This window comes from Nilaparvata lugens, chromosome 13 (genome assembly GCF_014356525.2).
Source record: "Nilaparvata lugens isolate BPH chromosome 13, ASM1435652v1, whole genome shotgun sequence".
Lineage (NCBI taxonomy): Eukaryota > Metazoa > Arthropoda > Insecta > Hemiptera > Delphacidae > Nilaparvata > Nilaparvata lugens.
Genome location: NC_052516.1, coordinates 11,542,082 through 11,564,103, shown reverse-complemented (window position 1 = coordinate 11,564,103; position 22,022 = coordinate 11,542,082). Strand labels below are relative to the sequence as shown.

Below are 22,022 nucleotides of genomic sequence, written 5' to 3'. Positions count from 1 at the left end.
TGACTTGAAATTTGGAACGTATAGTCCTTACACTATAGGGATCCGACACGAACAATTTCGAGATCAAGATGGCGCCAAAAATGGTGAAAATGTTGTCAAAAACAGGGTTTTTCGCGATTTTCTCGAAACGGCTCCAACGATTTTGATCAAATTCATACCTGAAATGTCATTGATAAGCTCTATCAACTGCAACAAGTCCTATATCTGTAAAATTTCCAGGAGCTCCGCCCCATCTATGCAAAGTTTGATTTTAGATTCTCAATTAGCAGCCTTCATATATAATTTAAACAAAAAATTTCAAGTGGAAAAGATTGAGCATGAAAATTTCTGCAATTGATGTCCAGTAACATTTTCACCTAAAATTGAAAATAAGCTTGAAATTCGAGAAAATGTGATTATTAAATTGCAAACTGTTGGCAACTGTTGGTTCTATCAAATAATCATTCACTACGAAGAGATAGCAGACCTCGTGTGTCTCTAGCGTTATTGTCCTATCACCAGCTGGCTTGGATCTTTGAATAGTAGATTTGAGATGCGCGAGAACACTAGCGTCAGGTGATAAATTTTCATAACGGCATGGAAAGTTGTGTGAGTGCGCCACACCAGATTTTTTCAATTAACGATTCTTGAAAAACAAGACTTAAGGCCATTCCACACAGCACGTGGCGTGCGTGGCTGGACGCACGCCACGCCGGCCACGCTAGCCACATGCCAATTCACACCGTCACGACTGTTGCGATGCTATATCGGCCACGTTTCCCGTCAGTATTCAGGAAGATGTCAACTCCGACGGTCCCGTGGTGTGAATCGGATTTCTTGTGGCTTACCTTGGTTGATGACTCCAACAGCAGCATAGTAATGATATGAGTGGTTTTATTGTATTCGGTGACAGCACGGGACCAGTGGGTACATCCAATCAATAAAAAAAGGACGACCTATGGCGAATTCCATCTTTAATGCGCGACCTTGAGGCTGACAATTATAGTATACGTTCTATCAGAGAAATCTCCTATAATCTGCTATTATTAATTCTGTGGTTCTATACGATAGTATACGTCCGTGGCCGGACACGTTTGAAAAGATCGCTGAGAGAGCGAACGGTAGCCACGCGTGGCTAGTATAGCAAGCGTTGCCGCGTGGCCGTGGCTGCTATGTGAATTGCTTCATTTGATTAGCTGGGAAGCGATGTTTTGAAAAGTAGCTAGCGTGCGTCCAGCCACGCACGCCACGTGCTGTGTGGAATGGCCTTAAGGGACGGTTTCCGAGCTCGGGATTTAGCTAAGTTCTAGACTTCAAACAGCTGGAGTCAGAAAATTAGCGTTCCAAAACGAGGCGTAGTCGCAGTCATTGTCATAGTCACGTTTGAATTAAATTTCAAAAAACTAGAAAATTGAACACAAAATAAAATAAAGATAAAATAGTGTAAAGTTTCAGCTATTTTGAATTATTTAAAAATGTTTAATTTCGTAAAGGAAAAACGTTTCCAATTATAGAAATGAGAAAATAAGAACTGCGAATACTGTTATAAAAACAGCGACTACGCCCCGTTTTGGAAAGCCAATTTTCTGACTCCAGCTGTTTGAAGTCTAGAACTTAGCTAAATCCCGAGATCGGAACCCGGCCCTTAAGTTTTTTTTGACTATGTGTAACCTTATCTAAATTTGGGAGAGGAATAGCACAAGGTTACCTTATTTTATCTCTCCCTAACATTTTAATGATGTACTTATTGTATGAATCAATAAAGAATGTGGTAAATTGATTGATGAAGTATCTTGATTATGAAACCAATCAACACATCCAATTTGATAAAATGAGTAGACAAAATCATAGAGCCTAAGTAGATATCCCATGGTATAGGGCGTTTATGTCGCAACTTTTACTGTTATCTCAAACCGATTACTGTCGATTATTGTCAATGTTCACTGTTTTGTTGGAGTGATAGTGTATGAACGGCACAATTTGAGAGACTACCAGTGTCACACAGCTTCACGGGAGAGAATTACATGAACTATCGGCTTGAGATAACAGTAAAAGTTGCGACATAAACGCCCTATACCATGGGATATCTACTTACGCTATTGTTTCTCTATGATAAACCGCTGTTAAACTATATGAACTAGTTGAGAAGTACCTGCTATATTCAAATTTTGTGGAACATGGTTTACGATAAAAAGAGAAACACTTTGAAAAAAGCATTGTAAATATTAGTTTATCTGTGAGACGTACATAACACAGAGCGAGAATATTAACTTTTGGAAAAACATTGGCTCCTGCAGATCCCTCACATGATAACCTCTAGTCTTATTCAAAAATAGCTTATCGGGATTGGGTCTATTGTCTAAGAAAAGTCTTGTCAATGATAAGGAAAACCTGACCACTAGACATAATATTTAATTTATTCATTATTCATTGGCAAATAGATAAATTAAACACAATACATTTTGAAGGACATAAAGGTCAATTGTCTGACCTTTCCAAAACCAATTTCGCTTACTCTACAACACAGTAGCTCTGTAGATGCTTGTGAAATCACGTTTTGCGAAAACTCTCAATAAAAAATTCTATTTCAATAGTAGAAATACGTTGAAAATAAGATAGAGAGAGAGAGATTAAGATTCCTTTATTCATGTGTTTAACAAAACATAATTCAACTTACGTTCTAGCGTTAAAATAAATACCAGTAGCGGTAAAATAACATGGTGAATCATATTAAACTATGAGTTCTACCATAATATTGAGCAGAAAAATTATGAAAAAATGCAAAAGTTAAGGTACTACTGTAATGTTTTCACATGAAACGGTGAGTTTTGGACCTTAAGAAGTCCATTCTCAGAGAGTATCAAGGATACCCTCCCCTTCAGCACTTATCCGTAATATACTAAAAAACAGTATATAAACAGAGAGCGAGACTACAAAAATTAAATCTACTTCTTTTTTAGTATTATCATAGAGAAAAGATAGCATAAGAATATATCCCATGGTTTGTAGAATTCATTCAAAGTTTGGATGTTTTTTTTATCAAATTTTGTGTTGTGTGTCAAGTTGTGATGATACTGTATCGCGTTGTATTTAAATACTGCATCATCTGTGGTGAAAATTGACCTTATCAAAATTTGATGAAAAACTTCCAAACTTTGAATGAATTCTGAAAACCATGGACACCTTCTTATTATGCTATATTTTCTCTATGGTATCACCACACATGATACAGTATCACCACACATGATATAGTATCATCACAAAACGATACAGTATCATCTCAAATTGACACACAACACCAAAATTTGATACAAAACTTCCAAACTTTGAATGAATTCTACAAATCATAGGATATCTTCTTATGCTATTTTTTCTCTATGGTATCACCACACATGATACAGTATCACCACAATATGATATAGTATCACCACAATATGATACAGTATCACCACACATGATAGAGTATGAACACAAAACGATACAGTATCATCACAACTTGACACACAACAACAAAATTCAATACAAAACTTCCAAACTTAGAATGATTTCTACAAACCATGGGATATCTTTTTATACTATCTTTTCTCTAAGGTATGACACTAATTTATTTATCAAATAAATATTAGAAATACCTTAGAAAGGCTGTAAACGTCTCTATAGCAAATAAATCTACTTCTAATTTAATTTCAAACTAATTAATTAATTGAGTAAAAAGTAGAAATACCTTGGAAATGCAGTAAGCGAGAACAAAACTTCGTTGTCATGTAGAACATGCGTTGCTTCTTCTCTGCGCATGCGCATATTGGCCTCAACTATGTTGAAATGTGCCAACAAACTGCCGTATGGTTTACCAGGGGTGCCTTCTATCATATAGGCACCATATTCGGGCCGCCATAGTGATTTTACGTTGCTGAAAAACACACAAAAAACGTGAAAAACACACAAATAAAACAATTAATTCATAAATTCACTTGAAATATTAAAAGGAGACCGTAGTATAGTACGCTTTAAAAAAGCACAGAGACTAAAGCCTGGTTTTCATTAGTAGAGTTGGTGGTAGAGTTCCCTGGGCAAGTACTAACTATCTTGTGAACTCTCCCAGTGAAAACGTTCATGGTAGAGTGGAGTCATGGTAGAGTACTAGTTGTTAGTAGAGTAGAGTGGGATAGCACCGTGGGATAGTAGGTACTCTACCACTTGCCTTCTCCCACCACTCCTTTGGTAGAGAGTTAGTGGGGAGGATATTTTTAATATTCTTTCCGAAGAATGGACATTGATATGTCCAAAGCTCCGCCAATTTATGTAGATGCATAACAATATAATTATTATCTATTTTATTATATTACAAATTGCTTTTTCATATCATATACAGTTCAATAATTATTTTCTTAGTCTATAGTATGTAAATTAATCTATAATTTTGCTGTATTGTAAGCTATTGTATATAAGTGTATAAGCCAGTATATATTGTAATCTACATAAATAAAGTACTCAATCAATCAATCAATCAATCAACCCCGTGTCTTACTCTACTCTACCACAACTGTGCTAATGAAAACAACCTGGAGCTAGTAGAGTAGAGTAGAGTTCCGTATTGACATTCTAAGGTTAGTTCTGTTCACTAGACAACACACTTTTTCTACTATTCTCAATTATAGTGAAAATAGTTAAGCCTGGTTTTCACTAATAACCCTTTAAACAAGATTGAAGATTTTTATACATTAGCTAGGAATATTCGGTTATAAGTTGAAAATCAGGTGACATTTATATTATCATAGGGTACTGATAGGGTAACTTACTGATGTAATATATTTGTATTTTGTATCATGTTGTATATATTTGACACTTATATTATATTATCTGAAGACCTCAGATATTGCTGCAATGAAGATTCTATTCTATTAAAGTTAGTGGACTAGTAACTGGCATACTAGCTACCGAGCTAACTCTACTCTACTTATTTGGTCGAGTAACTGTTTTCACTACAATTGAGAATAGTAGGTGAAGTGTGTTGTCTAGTGAACAGAACTAACCTTAAAATGTGACTACACGACTCAACTCTACTATAGTGAGGTCCACGTTATAATGGCAGTGTTTGATTAGCAATGGTATTGCTATCCTTGTCTATCATTCAACAAAGCATTACATTATTACATTAGTGACATTTGCATTGTGAATTAATAAATAAATAAATAAATAAAGCGGATAGCGCTATCTCTTTCTCACTATGCTCTGTTGCCGGATCGTCTTTTAATAATGTAGAATTAATAATTAATTGACAAAATATTTCATCTTAATTATGAAAATTTATTATGAAGTTATTGGAAAATATAATTCCTTGCTTAATAAAATATAATTGAATATTTTAAACGAGAATGAACAGTTAATATTACATCAATAAACCTGTATACCGTCTATAGAAGGCATTGGCAAGACAGAGGATCGGCAACGTAGTACTCCACTGCCATTATAACGTGGTCCTCACTATACCTCGAGACTGTTTTCATTAGGATAGTAGTGGTAGAGTAGAGTGAGAAGCGGTGGTGGGGGAAGGCAAGTGGTAGAGTTCTATCCCACGGTGCTATCCCACTCTACTCTACTACAAACTAGTACTCTACCATGACTCCACTCTACCATGAACGTTATCATTGGGAGAGTTCACAAGATACTTAGTACTTGCCCAGGGACTCTACCACTAACTCTACTAATGAAAACCTGGCTTAAGGCTGGTAACGGTAGGACATGCATGATAAAAATGACGTCATACATTGTTGTATCACAGTACCAAAGACATTCTTAGATAAGGATATCCAAGGATTTATATAATTCTTGGATGAGGATATCCAAGGATAAATGAGGATATCCAAGGATAAGTATCATTCTCTTGTTTGAGATGACTGAAAGGAAGAAAATCAAACTAAAGAGTTTCTAAAGGATATAGAGACTGACAGTTGATTGAATACTATACTGATATTAAACCTATAGAAATATCAATCTATCAAAAATGACTTCAAGGTCGTAGAAAATTGATATAGACCAATGGCTGTCAGAAAGCTGAACGCCAACAATTATTGACTGTTATGTTCTCTCTCTCCTTGTTGTCTATATTCGTTAAAAATTGTATGCTCGCTCTCTCTCTCTCTCCTCTCTCTCTCTCTCTCTCTCTCTCTCTCTCTCTCTCTCTCTGTATCTCTATTTTGTTGTTCTATATTCGTTTAAAATATGCAAGATCTATAGAGCGATTATCTCTTTATCTATCTTTTATTATTTTTTATCTTACAAAATGTGTCGAATTTATAATTCTCTCTCCCCTTCTTTGTATTTTTAATTCTCTGTCCTCTCTCTCACTCTCTGTATCTCTCTTTTGTTCTTCTATATTCGTTCAAAATATGCAAGATAGATTCACTCTTTGTCCATCTTTTATTATTTATCTTACAAAATGTGTCGAATTCATAATTCTCTCTCTCTCCTTGCTGTATTGTAAGCTATTGTATATCAGAGTAAAAGCCAGTATATATTGTAATCTACATAAATAAAGTAAATCAATCAATCCCTTTCTTTGTATTTTTATTCTCTATCCGCCTCTCTCTATATCTCTCCTTTGTTATTTTTATTTGTGGTAAACCTACTTCTTTCTCTTTATTAGACTATGTTTTGTTACTGTTATATTCTTTGAAAATCGATTGCATAATAATAGATCAAGGAAAACTTTTGGTGATGCTTTCAAGGGGTACCCCTTCAGTACAAAATATTAGAGAGAGATAGTTGATGGATGGCTGCAATAATTCATGCTATTAAGAGCTGATTGAATTATTTATGGGGAGTCTTTGTTGATCAACAATTGAGGGTTCAGACTGGAAGAAGTCAAAAGAAGAAAAACGAAGAAGAAGAAGAAGAAGAAAAGAAGAAGAAGAAGAAGAAGAAGAAGAAGAAGAAGAAGAAGAAGAAGAAGAATAAGAAGAAGAAGAAGAAAGAAGAAGAAGAAAAACGAAGAAGAAGAAGAAGAAGAAGAAGAAGAAGAAGAAAGAAGAAGAAAGAAGAAAAACGAAGAAGAAGAAGAAGAAGAAGAAGAAGAAGAAGAAGAAGAAGAAGAATAAACAAGAACAAGAGAAACACGAAGTAGAAGATTGAGAATAATATTGATGAACTATTTACTAATTTAACAATTCTTTTGCTAAAGTTGTTTCCAGCTCCATAAAAATTCCAATACCAAATACCAAACAAAAGTACCATAAATTGTTTAACGAGGACTGAATTACAGTCATTATTGGGAGCGAAAGGTCATGAGGTATTTATGACTCTGGTTGCTTCCTAGCTTGAATTGAGGAGAATGAGGATGAGGAGGGGGAGGGGGAGGAGGAGGAGGAGGGGGGAGGAACGGGAGAAGAGTGAATAAAGAGAAGGTGAACGAGGATTAGGTGAAGGAGGAAAAGAAGAAGAAGAAAAAGGAGGAGAATGAGGATGAAGAGAAGAAGGAGGAAGAGGAGATGAATGAGGAGGATGAGGAGGAGGGGGAGGAGAAGGAGAAGGAGAAGAATTGATCCACAAACAGCCATAAATTACTAGAGGCACGCATCTTTTGTTGTTAGATACAGGTCAAGCTATTATTGTTGTTGTTGTTACATTTCACACAGGTGAAAAGAATGAGGTGGAGAGGGAAATTGACGAAAAATATGAGAAAAAAGAGGTCGACGAAGTGAGGAAGATTGGGACGGGACAAAAAGTCAATGTATTTTCGAAAATTGCAAGAACGCGATTGTCAGTTAAGGGTTTACATTGGTCATGTATCCTTGAATTCAAGTTTTTTTGACGTTTGTGTAAAATGGATGTATTCTGTAAACTTCAAGTCAAGTTTATAAGAACAAAAATCTGGAGTGGCGCACTCACACAACTTTCCTTGCCGTTATGAAAATTGATTACCTGACGACGCTAGTGTTCACGCGCATCTCAAATCTACTATTCAAAGATCTGTGCCAGCTGGTGATAGAAAAATAACGCTGGAGACACACGAGGTCTGCTATCTCTTCATAGTAAATTTAATAGAATCAACAGTTGCCAACAGTTTGCAATTGAATAATCACATTTTCTCAAACTTTGAGCTTATTTTCAATTTTAGGTGAAAATGTTACTGAACATTAATTGTAAAGATTTTCATGCTCAATCTTTTCCACTTAATTTTTTATGTTTAAATTGTATCTGAAGCCTGATAATTGGGAATCTATCTGCATTGCTGGGGCGGAGCTTCTGGAATTTTTACAGATATACGACTTGTAGCAGTTGATAGAGCTTATCAATGACTATTCTAGGTATAAATTTGATCAAAATCGTTGGAGGAAGAACCCTGTTTTTGACAACATTTTTCCCATTTCAGCCGCCATCTTGGAATGCATTTGATCGAAATTGTTCGTGTCGGATACTTATAGCGAAAGGACCTTAAGTTCCAAATTTCAAGTCATTCCGTTAATTGGGAGATGAGATATCGTGTACACAGACGCACATACACTCATACACACACACACATACAGACCAATACCCAAAAACCACTTTTTTGGACTCAGGGGACCTTGAAACGTTAGAAATTTAGAAATTGGGGTACCTTAATTTTTTTCGGAAAGCAATACTTTCCTTACCTATGGTAATAGGGCAAGGAAAGTAAAAACTTGAATCCACTATACTGATTAGTATGTGCGGGCGGCTCTAACTCTACTAGCCGTTTTTAAAAATTTGGGCTCAGCATTTTTAGCTGGAATAAAATGAGACATCCACAAAAACTAACCAATGTTTTTGGGAAAGATTTGAAAATGATTTATTATTATTCATTATCAAGAATGAACAGTTGATATTAATTTCATCAGATAATATCGGGGCACCGAGCTTCGCTCGTTATTTTTATTCATTGATAAACAGAACACAATTCTCTAAAATGATCGTGTTTATATTTCACAGCTGGCTATATGTTATCTTGTGAATTTCGGGGATACAATAGTTTGATTTTTCACTTACTCACTCGCTCACTCACTTCTTTACTATCCACAGCTGTTCCAGCCAAGGATGAATATTATCCTTTTAATGTCGTTCAGCGAGTTTTCCCAAGGATGAGACCTAGTGCAATCTAATTTTTATATCATAAACCTACTATGTTCCAAATTTTGTGTAAATCGTTAGAGCGGTTTTCGAGACCCGTTGAACATACATAACCAGATATAAAAATACAGAAATTGCTCGCTAAATATAATAGGATACTGGTACTGGTATAAACCATCTCCTATAGACGGCATTTTCTACTATACAAAATCTACAACGCTGTTCTACCATCTTTCTTCACTGCCATAATAACTTGGCCTCACTCTAGTCTAGTGACCACAGAAAAACAAGATCAAAGAATTAATATTGATCTGACCTAGCCACTAAACAGAGAAAGAAACAAAGAACAAGGACAGCAAAGCAAAGTAGAAGAATGGAATGAAAATGGAGAAGGGTAAATAGATCAGGAAGCAGAAGAAGAAAATGAAGGGAAAGAAGAAGAAAATGAAGGAAAAGAAGAAGAAGAAGAAGAAGAAGAAGAAGAAGAAGAGAAGAAGAAGAAGAAGAAGAATAAAGTAAGACATTAATATTGATTAGTGTAGTTGCTTTGAATAATTTGACTTGAGGCAAACTGTCAGAGCTAATCAACTTTGTGGTCTAGTAAATAATGTGAAGAATCAAGTTGAAAGAAGAAAAAGAAGGAAGAGAAGAAGTGAAATGACCAAGAATAAGAAGAAAAAGAATCAGAACAAGAAGAAAAAATGTAGCTAGTGAACAGCTGCTGTGTTTTCATGCAACTTGCATGAAGTAAAACGTTTCCCAATATTATATCAAGCTATTGATCCCACATATTCTTCTCTAAATAAAGTTTCAAGAACACTTTCTCCGATATTAATTTGTTTGAAAAACTTTTCTCTGACAGGAAAAAATCTACATTATTTTCTACCATAGCGTTCATAGCTTTCACCTTGACTTACAATAGATCATTCTACAGGCCCTATAACTCAGTCAAAATATATCTGATCATTTTCTTCTTCCATCTTCTTCTTCTACTCCTCCTTTCTTGTTCTTCATCTTCTTCTTCTCCATATTATAAGAAACAAAAAAAACTTGACTCAAGTTTTAAGAGTACATTGAGGTGAGACATCTTTACTCTTGTACTCTTTTCTTCTCTTATGTACTCTTTTTTAAGAGTACATAAGTTGTACTCTTGTATTCTTAAAACGCCCATGTTAAAAACGGTCATTCAAGCCTATTATTATCAAGAATATTATCATTTGACAGCTGAAACACTTCTGACTTATTCTTTGTCAAAAAGCAGTCAATTCGTCAAAATCAACAACTCCCAGTTGACAGGTCACCTTCAAAACTTACACAACTTTACGTCAGTTTTGGCAAATTATTGCAAAAAGTTATGCAAGTTAGGAAAAGTTACTCTGCTGAAGCATAGATAAAATATGAATGATAATATAATAAAGGAAAGAATTGGCTGATACAGATACGGGTTAGGAAATTCACGAATGACGCATCATCACGTCTCAACTACTCAACTGATCAACTTGAAATTTTGTATATAGATTCCTAATTTATCGAGGTTATAGGCCTATTTTGAATTCTTCAAGATTTCAGTAGATCAAGTTTTCAATTAGACCCTACGTTACCTGTTAGTATTTAAATGAATTGAAATTATCACACTTCAATAGAAGACTTCACTAGTGAATAGATTAAATAACTACTTAGATGAATAGATAAAACAGACAAAGAACTTTACATAACCAAAAAGAACAATTAATGTTATGTAAGAGATGAAGAATAAAGATAAGATAGTTAGTCAATCTTAAGAAAACATCTTACTAAGAGCAATTTAAAGAGCCTAAAAAAATTAAGAATAAAGACTCTACATTGTCACGTTAATGAAGAATGCATATTATATCATGGATCTAAAGCGTTATAGTGATTATATAAGTCTAGCAGGTAATCCATGCTCCCCAAGGGTCTAATTAAAAACTTGACAAACTGAAAAATCTGGTGTGGTACACTCACACAACTTTCCTTGCTCATATTTGAAACTTCGATTAACTTCTGTATATGTGTATATATAATTGTTTTCAAAGTACTTTTTCTTTGAGTGAATTGTGAAATTCGATGATTTTTTTAGTCGTCATTTTTTTAAAGTCGTCAAAACAGCTGTTCTACAGATGAAATATCTCGACTATGTTTTCTTTTTATGAACTGCGCTACCTACCTACCTCATGCACGAGAAGGAGGTTACTAAGTCCATTTCCCAAGGATGGGGTGGACCCCCCATTGGTTTCCCAGAAAGGAGACTCATGCCAGTTTATAGAGCTGATAAATAACTGTACAGGGTATGAATTTGAAAAAAATCGGTCAAGTTATTTTTGAGAAAATCGTGAAAAACATGGTTTTTCAGTAATTATCCGCCATTTTTCTCAAGAATATTACGGAGCTCCTGCATTTTTCCAGGAAAAAACTCATGTCATTTGATAGGGCTTATGAATAGCTATCCATGGTATAAATTTGAAAAAAATCGTTAAAGCCGTTTTCGCGAAAACCGTGAAAAACATGGTTTTTTAGTCATTATTCGCCATTTTTCTCAAGAATATTACGGAGCTCATGGAATTTTCCCAGAATGAGACTCATGCCTGTTGATAGGGCTTATAAATGGCTATCCATGGTATGAATTTGAAGGAAATCGTTAGAGCCGTTTTCGAGTAAACCGTGAAAAACATGGATTTTTAGTCATTATCCGCCATTTTTCTCAAGAATATTACGGAGCTCCTGAAATTTTCCCAGAAATGGGACTCATGTCAATTGATAGGGCTTATAAATAGCTATCCATGGTATAAATTTGAAGAAAATCGTTAGAGCCGTTTTCGAGAAAAACGTGAAAAACATGGTTTTTTAGTAATTATCCGCCATTTTTCCGACATCTTGAATTGAATTTCTTATTGTCGGATCCTCATGGTATAAGGACCTTAAGTTTAAAATTTCAAGTCAATCGGTTAATTAGGAATGGAGTTATCGTGTTCACAGACATACACACATACACACACACACACATACACACACACACATACACACACACAGACCAACACCCAAAAATCATGTTTTTGGACTCAGGGGACCTTGAAACGTATAGAAAACATGAAATTAGGGTACCTTAATTTTTTTTGGAAAGCAATACTTTCCTTACCTATGGTAATAGGGCAAGGAAAGTAAAAATTGACCTACTGAAATCTTGAATAAGCCTAGGCCTATATAACCCACCCTCGGTAAATAAAGAATCCATATGCAAGAATTCAAGTTAATCAGTAGAGTAGTTGAGACGTGATGATGCGTCATTCGTGAATTTCCTATACCCTACGTGTATAAGCCAATTCTTTCCTTTATTATATTATAGAAGATTACAGAGGATTTCCTTCATACTATTAACATTGGTTGAATAAGAAGCATAATTCAATCACTCTATTAGATAATACATGTGAAGTGCATAATCTACGAATTATATCTTCTGTTCACAAATGAACCTAATAAAGTGCCCTAAATAATTGAACATTTGAGGGCCGTTCGCACAGTGACTGTTTTAACTAAATTTCATTTTAAACTGGATTAAATCCGTATCAAGTCTCGTTTGTTATAATGTTTTTCATTTTGAGTTCAAGCCACCAGCTGATTTAATTCAGTTTAAGTTTCACCTGTGCAAACAGCCCTTAATAAACAAAATCAGTTATATCTTCCTCAACTGGAATCGATCACTTTAATCATATAATATGTTAAGTAGATAATTTACAAATTTCATCTTCAGTTTACAAATCAACTTTGAATTTTGAGTAAATAATTGACCGAGCGAAGTGAGGTCTAAGATTCAAGTCGACGGTATGGCATTTCTCTTAATGTTTAAATGTTTATATGTTGCGCATTTACGGTGAAACGCGGTAATACATTTTCATAAAATTTGACAGGTATGTTCCTTTTTTAATTGCGCGTCGACGTATATACAAGGGTTTTTGGAAATTTTGCATTTCAAGGATAATAAAAATGGAAAAAGGAGCCTCCTTCATACGCCAATATTGGAGTAAAAATCAGACTAGAATTATTCATCATAAATCAGCTGACAAGTGATTACACAGATGTGTGGAGAAGCCAGTCTATTGCTGTATTTCCATAAGGTCTATAGTTTCAATCAGGTACTTGTGGATGAGAATACTGCGTGAGGTCTACTGTTCACAGAACTACTACTTGTACACTTTAATAAACAAATTAACTTTGAATTAAAAGTAAATAATTGAACACTTTAATAAAATAAAATCACTTCGAAACTTCCCAACTTAAATCTCTAACAGTCATTGTTTCCATATTACATAATAGCCTCAAATAGACTACATATAAAAATCATTTATCAAGAGAATTGTTAGTAGTGATAAGTTATCTCCATTATTTATAACTGCAGACCATCAAATTCCTTGGGTTGAATATTTAGAGTGACGATTGTGCAACGTAATTATGTAATAGATTTCAAAAAATTAAGCAACCGAAAGTTTATTTCAAGACTGTATCCAAAGTTTCTGAATCCCTGTTTGAATGAAGTTAGTTTTTGGAGCTTGGAATATTATTTTCATTTGAGACTAGTGCAGGTAATCCGTGCAACACCAGGGTCTAATTAAAAACTTGACCTACTGAAATCTGGAAGAATTTAAAATAGGCATATAACCATCCTCGGTAAATTGAGAATCTATATGTAAAATTTCAAGTTAGTCAGTTGAGTAGTTGAGACGTGATGATGCGTCATTCCTGAATTTCCTATCCCCTACATGTATAAGCCAATTCTTTCCTATATTATACTAGTAGTTCTGTGAACAGTAGACCTCACGCAGTATTCTCATCCACAAGTACCTGATTGAAACTATAGAGCTTATGGAAATACAGCAATAGACTGGCTTCTCCACACATCTGTGTAATCACTTGTCAGCTGATTTATGATGAATAATTCTATAGTCTGATTTTTACTCTAATATTGGCGTATGAAGGAGGCTCCTTTTTCCTTCTACATTATCCTTGGAATGCAAAATTTCCAAAAACCTTGTATATTAGTCGACGCGCAATTAAAAAAGTAACATACCTGTCAAATTTCATGAAAATCTATTACCGCGTTTCGCCGTAAATGCGCTACATATAAACATTTAAACATTCAAACATTTAAACATTAAGAGAAATGCCAAACCGTCGACTTGAATCTTAGACCTCACTTCGCTCGGTCAATGATAGATTCACTGAACATTCCAAGTTTTAAAAATCATGTTTTTGGACTCGTATAAAAAACTTGAAATCAGAGTACCTTAATTTTTTTGGAAAGCCATACTTTCTTTACCTATGGTAATAGGGCAAGGAAAGTGAAAAATCATTCCAAATTGAGAATTGATTGATTGAATGAATAATACATGTTAAATCTGATCCTTATTGAATTTTTTGTATAAAATTTCTTGAAATACTCACTTGGGATCTTTGAGTTCTTTTTCTTGTAGTATTGTAAGTACCTCTGGTGCCCTAAGGCTCACTTGTGCCACCTTCTTTTCATGATCGAACGAAACAATTATGTATTCCACCTGAAAATAAAATACACAGATTTGAATTCAACCATTCATACAAGATGGAACATGGAAATTAAACATACTGTATAGATAAAATAAAATTATAGTACCCTTTAAAATAATAAAAAAGAATAAAATTATAACTACTAGTTTCTATTAAATCTATCAATTTATTAAATTCAAAGGGTACTATAATTTTATTTTATAAATACAAGAAAGTAGCCATGAATTCATACATTTTAGGAAGGTACACTATAGAATCCAACCATTCATATAAATTTTATTTGTAGCTTATTCAACTTGAAAATGAAATGCACAATTTAAATTGTACCATTCATACAGATTTTAGTTGTAGCCTATTCAACTTGAAAATGAAATGCACAGTTTAAATTGAACCATTCATACAGTTTTTAGTTGTAGCCTATTCAACTTGGAAATGAAATGCACAGTTTAAATTGAACCATTCATACAGTTTTTAGTTGTAGCCTATTCAACTTGAAAATGAAATGCACAGTTTAAATTGAACCATTCATACAGAATTTAGTTGTAGTCTATTCAACATGAAAATGAAATGCACAGTTTAAATTGAACCATTCATACAGATTTTAGTTGTAGCCTATTCAACTTGAAAATGAAATTCACAGTTTAAATTGAACCTTTCACACATATTTTTAAATACAACTTATTCAACTCAGAAATTAAATACACAGGGTTGTATCAAATAGAGAAGATAGCATAAGAAGATATCCCATGGTGTAGGGCGTTCATGTTGCCAAATTTTAATTTCGCTGATAACGTAGTTCTATAAAGAGGTGCACGTTATAATGGCAGTAGAGAAACATAGGAGAAAAATGTTGCCGATCATCTGTCTTGTCAATGCCTTCTATAGATGGTAGCTGATACAGGTTTATTGATGTAATATCAACTGTTCATTCTCGTTTAAAATAATCATTTATATTCTATTAAGAAATTATATTTCTCAAACATTTCATAACTAGTTGTTCTATGAACAGTAGATCTCACGCAGTTGTCTCATCCACAAGTATCTGATGTCACCTGTTCTAGTTGAATTTTTAAAAAAAATAATTTCATAATGAATTAACAAAATAAAAATGAAGTATTCTAATAATTAATTCAACATTGTTAAAAGTCGATCTGGCAACAGAGCAAAGCGAGAAAGAGATAGTGCTATCCGCTTTGTTGAATGATAGACAAGGATAGCAATACCATTGCTAATCAAACACTGCCATTATAACGTGGACCTCACTATAGTAGTTATTTATTGTGAAGCTATGTGACGCTGGTAGTCTCTCATACTGTGCCGTTCTTACTCTCCCAACAACACAGTAATAATAGACAGTAGTCGACAGTAATCGGCTTCAGTTAACGAAAAATCTGCTTAAAATTTGAAACATAAACGACCTATTCCATGGGATATCTTATTATGCTATATTTTATCCATGGTTCACACATTATCAGACTAATTATGTGAACACTCCCATAAGAAACAATTATATTTATTGACCGAGCGAAGTGAGGTCTAAGATTCAAGTCGACGGTTTGGCATTTATCTTAATGTTTAAATGTTTTTATGTTGCGCATTTACAGCAAAACGCGGTAATAGATTTTCATGAAATTGACAGGTATGTACTTTTTAAATTGCGCGTCGACGTATATACAAGGTTTTTGGAAATTTTGAATTTCAACGATAATATAAAAGGAAAAAGGAGCCTCCTTCATACGCCAATATTACCGTAAAAATCAGACTATAGAGTTATTCATCATAAATCAGCTGGCAAGTGATTAAACAGATGTGTGGAGAAGCCAGTCTATTGCTGTATTTCCATAAGGTCTATAGTTTCAATCAGGTACTTGTGGATGAGAATACTGCGTGAGGTCTACTGTTCACAGAACTACTAGTTTTTCAATGAACAGATATTCATTGGGAAGCAGGTTTTTCGAAAATCACTCAATGCAAATATTCTTTATTGAGTGATTGATACAATAAGTATATCATCAAAATGATAGGGAGAGAAAAAATAAGGTAACCTTGTGCTATTCCTCTCCCAAATTTAGATAAGGTTACACATAGTCCGAAATAGGTTAAGTCTTGTAGTTGTTCACTTCACAATATACACTTGAACTTTTTAAGCTGCGTTTACACCAAAGTTATTAACAAAATGTTAATAACTTGATCCTTATAGTTTCTATTAGTTAGAACATAACTTATCATACACATGATGATCATATGTGTTTGTCAAGTTCTGTTACTAATTAATGTTAATACCTTAATCCTTATAGTTTATATTAGATTGAACATGACTTATCATACACATGATGATCATATGTGTTTGTCAAGTTCTGTTACTAAATGTTAATAACTTAATCCTTATAGTTTCTATTAGATTGATTATAACTTATCATACACATGATGAACATATGTGTTTGTCAAGTTCTGTTCAATCTAATAGAATCTATAAGGATTGAGTTATTAACATTTTGTTGATAGCTTTGGTGTAAACGCTGCTTAATCTACTATTCTAAATATTTATTAAATCGTTGTTAATAATTGTTTATCTTTCTTCGGTCACCTGATTAGAGCTTCGGAGGACAGACTAAGCAGAAGAATTATTGAAAAGTTGTGGAAAAGTAAAACAAATATAAAATGGATTGACGAACTCAAGGAGGATATGAGAGAGTTGAATATAACATTCGAAGATTTGAAGAACAAGTCGGACAACATCAGAATCCTGAAGGACAAACAGACCAGACTGCAGATCAAAGTCAGACACAGAATGGGAAGAGTGATTTCGGACGAGGAAAGGAAATTATTTCTGAACGAATGAAGAAAAATATTGGGCTGAGAGAGGACGGAGTAAAGGTGGAAGATACTGACTACAGTGGTCCAATGAAGGCCATAAAATTATATAATAATAATAATAATAATAATAATAATAATAATTATTTATCTAAATAAATGAGCTAGTTATCATTAGCCTAACCCAATTGAGTTTGAGTATGCATTGATTACAAATCAATAAAACAACCTTGACATCTGATCTAGTTTCTAGTTTCTAATGATGAAGCGAATGTTGGTCTATTAAAGTTATGTAACTTAAAAGCTGTAGAGTCAGGACAGTTTTATATTCAAATACTATATTATTAGTTGTTATTGATTGAAAATTAAAAGTTTATCATATTGATGTAGCAGCTTAGTAGCTAATTCAAATGGTATAATATTAGAATGATTACACAGCTCAGGTAGATTCTAAATTCATTCTGCTGAAGATAAACTGGAAAAAAGTTAAAAATCCTTCAACTATAATGGCTCTTTAATACTCCAGGAAGGTAAATTTAAACGCAATTAAATTAGTTAGAAGCACAGGTTAATTGCTAATCTAATAGGTTACACATGAAAATTGTGTTTCTTCTTCAAGGCGGAACATATTGTGTCTCTCCAACAAAATAGTAAAAAGTTGGACCTTTCAGTAAGGTAGAAAAATTAGTATTAATTATAATGATTAGTATGGAATTTTCCTAATAAGTTGAAAAATATATTTGTAACTGATAGAATATTATGGTTCATTAACTAAGAGAATAAAAAGATGTGGCTGCCCTTGAGAGACCTCCAAAATTTCGAAAAAAAACAATATCAACTGAAAAAAGAGTGATAACAAAACAAAAAATGTTCTATTTTTTCTTGGATATTGGAGTTAATATGAGATATATCTGATTCAAATTATTGAGAATAAAGTATTTGAAAATATTTTCCTCGCACACAGGATTTGATCATGTGAGTAACCTTCTTCAAGTTTTGTATATATATATATATATATATATATATATATATATATATATATATATATATATATGAATATATATTTTTCAAAATACGCAAAATGTTCCAATTAATGATGTTTGAGTGTGATATTTTTGTGTTTTTGTATTCGGTTTAACCGTCAAATCAAAATTCTTAGTTTTCATGTTTTTTAGTGATGAAAATGGACTAAATTTTAGAAAAGTGAAGCCATAACACTATTTCGACTCTAAAATGTTATCTAAATCGGGGAGAAAAATAGTACAAGGAGTATCCTTAGTTTTTCTCTCCCGAACAATGCTACTTTGTAAAAATTATAAATAAATAAATAAAATGAATAAAATATGTATATGTTTGTACTTTCTAAGAAGAAGAATAAAGATAATTTCACTATTATGAATGCACTAGGGTTTGAGTCTCATACCTTCTTTATTGATTCATACAATAAGTACATAATCAAAAATGATAGGGAGAGAAAAAATGAGGTAACCTTGTGCTATTCCTCTCATAAAAATAATATAAACGTCTGTTTTATGAAAGTCTCATTCAAGATGTTTTAAGATCTACTTTGAACTGTTGGCATTTCTCAATAAATAAAATAGCTTTGTTTCCCATTTTATCAATGCCGAAAGTTTAAAGTGAATCTAAAGAGAGATTGATTGATTGATTGATTGAGTACTTTATTTATGTAGATTACAATATATACTGGCTTATACACTTATATACAATAGCTCACAATACAGCAAAATTATAGATGAATTTACATAATAATAATAGACTAAGAAAATAATTATTGAACTGCATATGATATGAAAAAAGCAATAATTGGTAATAGCTATAGATAATATTGTTATGCATCTACATAAAATGGGGGAGCTTCGGACATATCAATGTCCATTCGTCGGAAAGAATATTAAAAATATCCTCCCCACTAACTCTCTACCAACGAGAGAGAAAGAGAGAGAGAGAGAGAGAAGTAATTTACTATATGTATGAACGGATCTTGTAATATTATTATAACAGATTTTTATATATAGAGAGAGAGAGAGAGTGAGAGAAGGAATTAACTATTATGTATGAACGGATCTTTCAATATAACAGATTTTTTTGGTGGTTTTCCTGAATCCAACACTTGAATTAAATCAAGGAAATGAAAATTCCTACAACTAACACCTGTTTTCTCTTTTTACATAAACCTGTTTTCTGATATTGGAATCATTTCAACTATTTGAGACATTAGGACAAACTTGTTTTATATACTTACTCACTTTGTCTGATAAGTGAATATACCCTTCACCAGAGAGAGAGAGAGAGACCGTAAAAGTGAATGTTTGAATATTTTATAGATAATAAAAGCTAATGACCTGGTTTAAAAGGTAACTTACTTTCCTAATCACTATGAAAGTAATGTCTATAATTAATGTGAAAGGAAAAATAATATGATACAATTACTGTCACTTCATGTTATTCACGAAATAATAATTGAATAACACTCTAAGTTTTTGTTGCAATCAGGCAGATAAAGCCACGGTTGCACAAAAGCCTGTTAAATTTTAATCATGATTAAAAGCTACAAGAACCAATAAGAGGAGACTTCTGTACGGTAACTTTTTTCTTGTTGCATTCAGACAGCCCCAGTTGCACAAAAGCCTGTTAAATTTTAATCGTGATTGAAAGCTACAAGAACCAATAAGAGGAGACTTCTGTATGGAAAGTTTTTTCTGATTGGTTCTTCTGACATTTAATCATGATTAAAATTCAACAGACTTTTGTGCAACCAGGTCCACGTTATAATGGCAGTATTTGATTGACATTGGTGTTGCTATCCTTGTCTATCATTCCTCAAAGCAGATAGCGCTATCATTTTATAGCACTGCTAGAAGTCTCAAAAATGTTTCATGTTTGGGTCTCATTTTTAGTCAATACTTTGAATGTTTACTCACCTTCTAAAAGTCAGGGTCTTGTTCGAAAAACAAATTATTCATAAAAATTCATATAAAATTACAAAGATGAAAGAACAAACTACTGAGACTATAAATAGGCTCGATAAATAGAGCCTTCGTCCTGCAAGAAAAGAACTCTATAGAAATAAGACCTTACAAAGAGGAAAAGCAATAAATTCTTAAATAAATCTGTGGTTACATGTTCTACAATGATTATTCTGTGTAAAATACGTTTAAATTAATTTCAAAAGTAAGTATTAATTTTTTCATTATGAAATTTCAAAGGCAAGATTATAAATGTTTACCAACCTTAAAGTGGAAGTTTTAAGCTGGGTTTACACCAAAGTTATTAACAAAATGTTAATAACTTAATCCTTATAGATTCTATTAGATTGAACGGAACTTGACAAACACATATGTTCATCCTGTGTATGATAAGTTATGTTCAATATAATAGAATCTATAAGAATAAGATATTAACATTTTATTAACTTTGGTGTAAAAACAGCTTTATTGTGCATTACATGATGAGTGGATTTTGAATTCTCGATTGAAGCTCAGTTTTGCAGGCCAAACACAGAAATGTCTCCCGGCTACATATGCCAAAGAAGTTATTGGTTCTTTGTATGTTTCTAATTCTTTTACTGACCTATAATTGCATATACATAAAATATTTCAAAAGTGTATCACAGGAAAGATCTAGTAAACGGCTCAAAACAAGACATCTGTACATCATGGACTACAAGAAGATAATCAATTTCTTTCCATGATTGTTTTTTAATTAAGCTTAAGTTGAATGATTTTTTTTCATTAAAAACTATAGGTTTCTTCAAATTGTACTTAAGTTACACAGCGTGAGACAAGACAAGTCATGAGGTAGGCTAAGCTTAATGATGGTAGTTATAAAAACATCTATTTTATTGATGGAAACAAGAGAATTAAACATCATGGACTAACATGCACTCAAACCGATTGAAAATGAATAATTGATTTACCTCATCACCCCATTTGAGCACATCACCCTCTCTGTTTTTCAGTCGATGGTACAAGTTTATGAACTGCAAAACCCCGTGTTTTCGAACATGATCTGCAAGCTCCTGGTTTTCTCCCAACTCAGCGGACTTCCTTCACTCAGCAAACCCATTCTACAAACTAAATCCTCAGCGCGCACTCAAAACTATACTGAAAACAATAAAAAGTCTACTAACAAATGTACAGGTTAACCTTGGAAGCCGAGCTCGAAACAGCAATTAGGCTAGCTGGCGAGCGCTAGGCCACTACACGACTGAATGGGATGATAAATTACACTAATTCTGCCAGTCAATTTCTTCCGATATGCAAAACTATCAACAATTCTAATCAATTTGACTCTCACACTAGCAGACACGTTCATTTGTGTTGTCTGTATAAATCTCCGAAGTCAGAAACCGAACAGCTGATTCTCGACTCGAGATGTGACGTCACAAACTCAACGCAAACCTCTACTAGAGTGCGCTAATGTCAAAGAAAACTGAACGCGCCTTGATTTGAAACTGATTGAAATCAGTTTATGATTTTTAAACGGTTTTATTCTTTAAATTTGAAGCTGCTATTTAGTTTTTTGATTAATATTTTTAGTGGTAGAAGTCTTAGTTCTATTTATATAGATTT

The 22,022-nt window shown here is 33.3% G+C and overlaps 1 protein-coding gene across 1 annotated transcript in view; it reads right to left on the bottom strand.

Annotated features, from left to right (window-relative positions):
• The window catches only part of LOC111057048 (glutamate--cysteine ligase catalytic subunit), a 62,419-nt gene extending 40,628 nt beyond the window's left edge, over positions 1-21,791 (bottom strand). Inside the window, 4 exon segments of the mRNA XM_039439832.1 lie at positions 3,704-3,889; positions 14,518-14,627; positions 21,368-21,468; positions 21,471-21,791. Of these exon segments, the coding sequence (XP_039295766.1) occupies positions 3,704-3,889; positions 14,518-14,627; positions 21,368-21,468; positions 21,471-21,516 (443 nt within the window). The 5' untranslated portion in view covers positions 21,517-21,791.
• Positions 21,792-22,022: the final 231 nt, after the last annotated feature.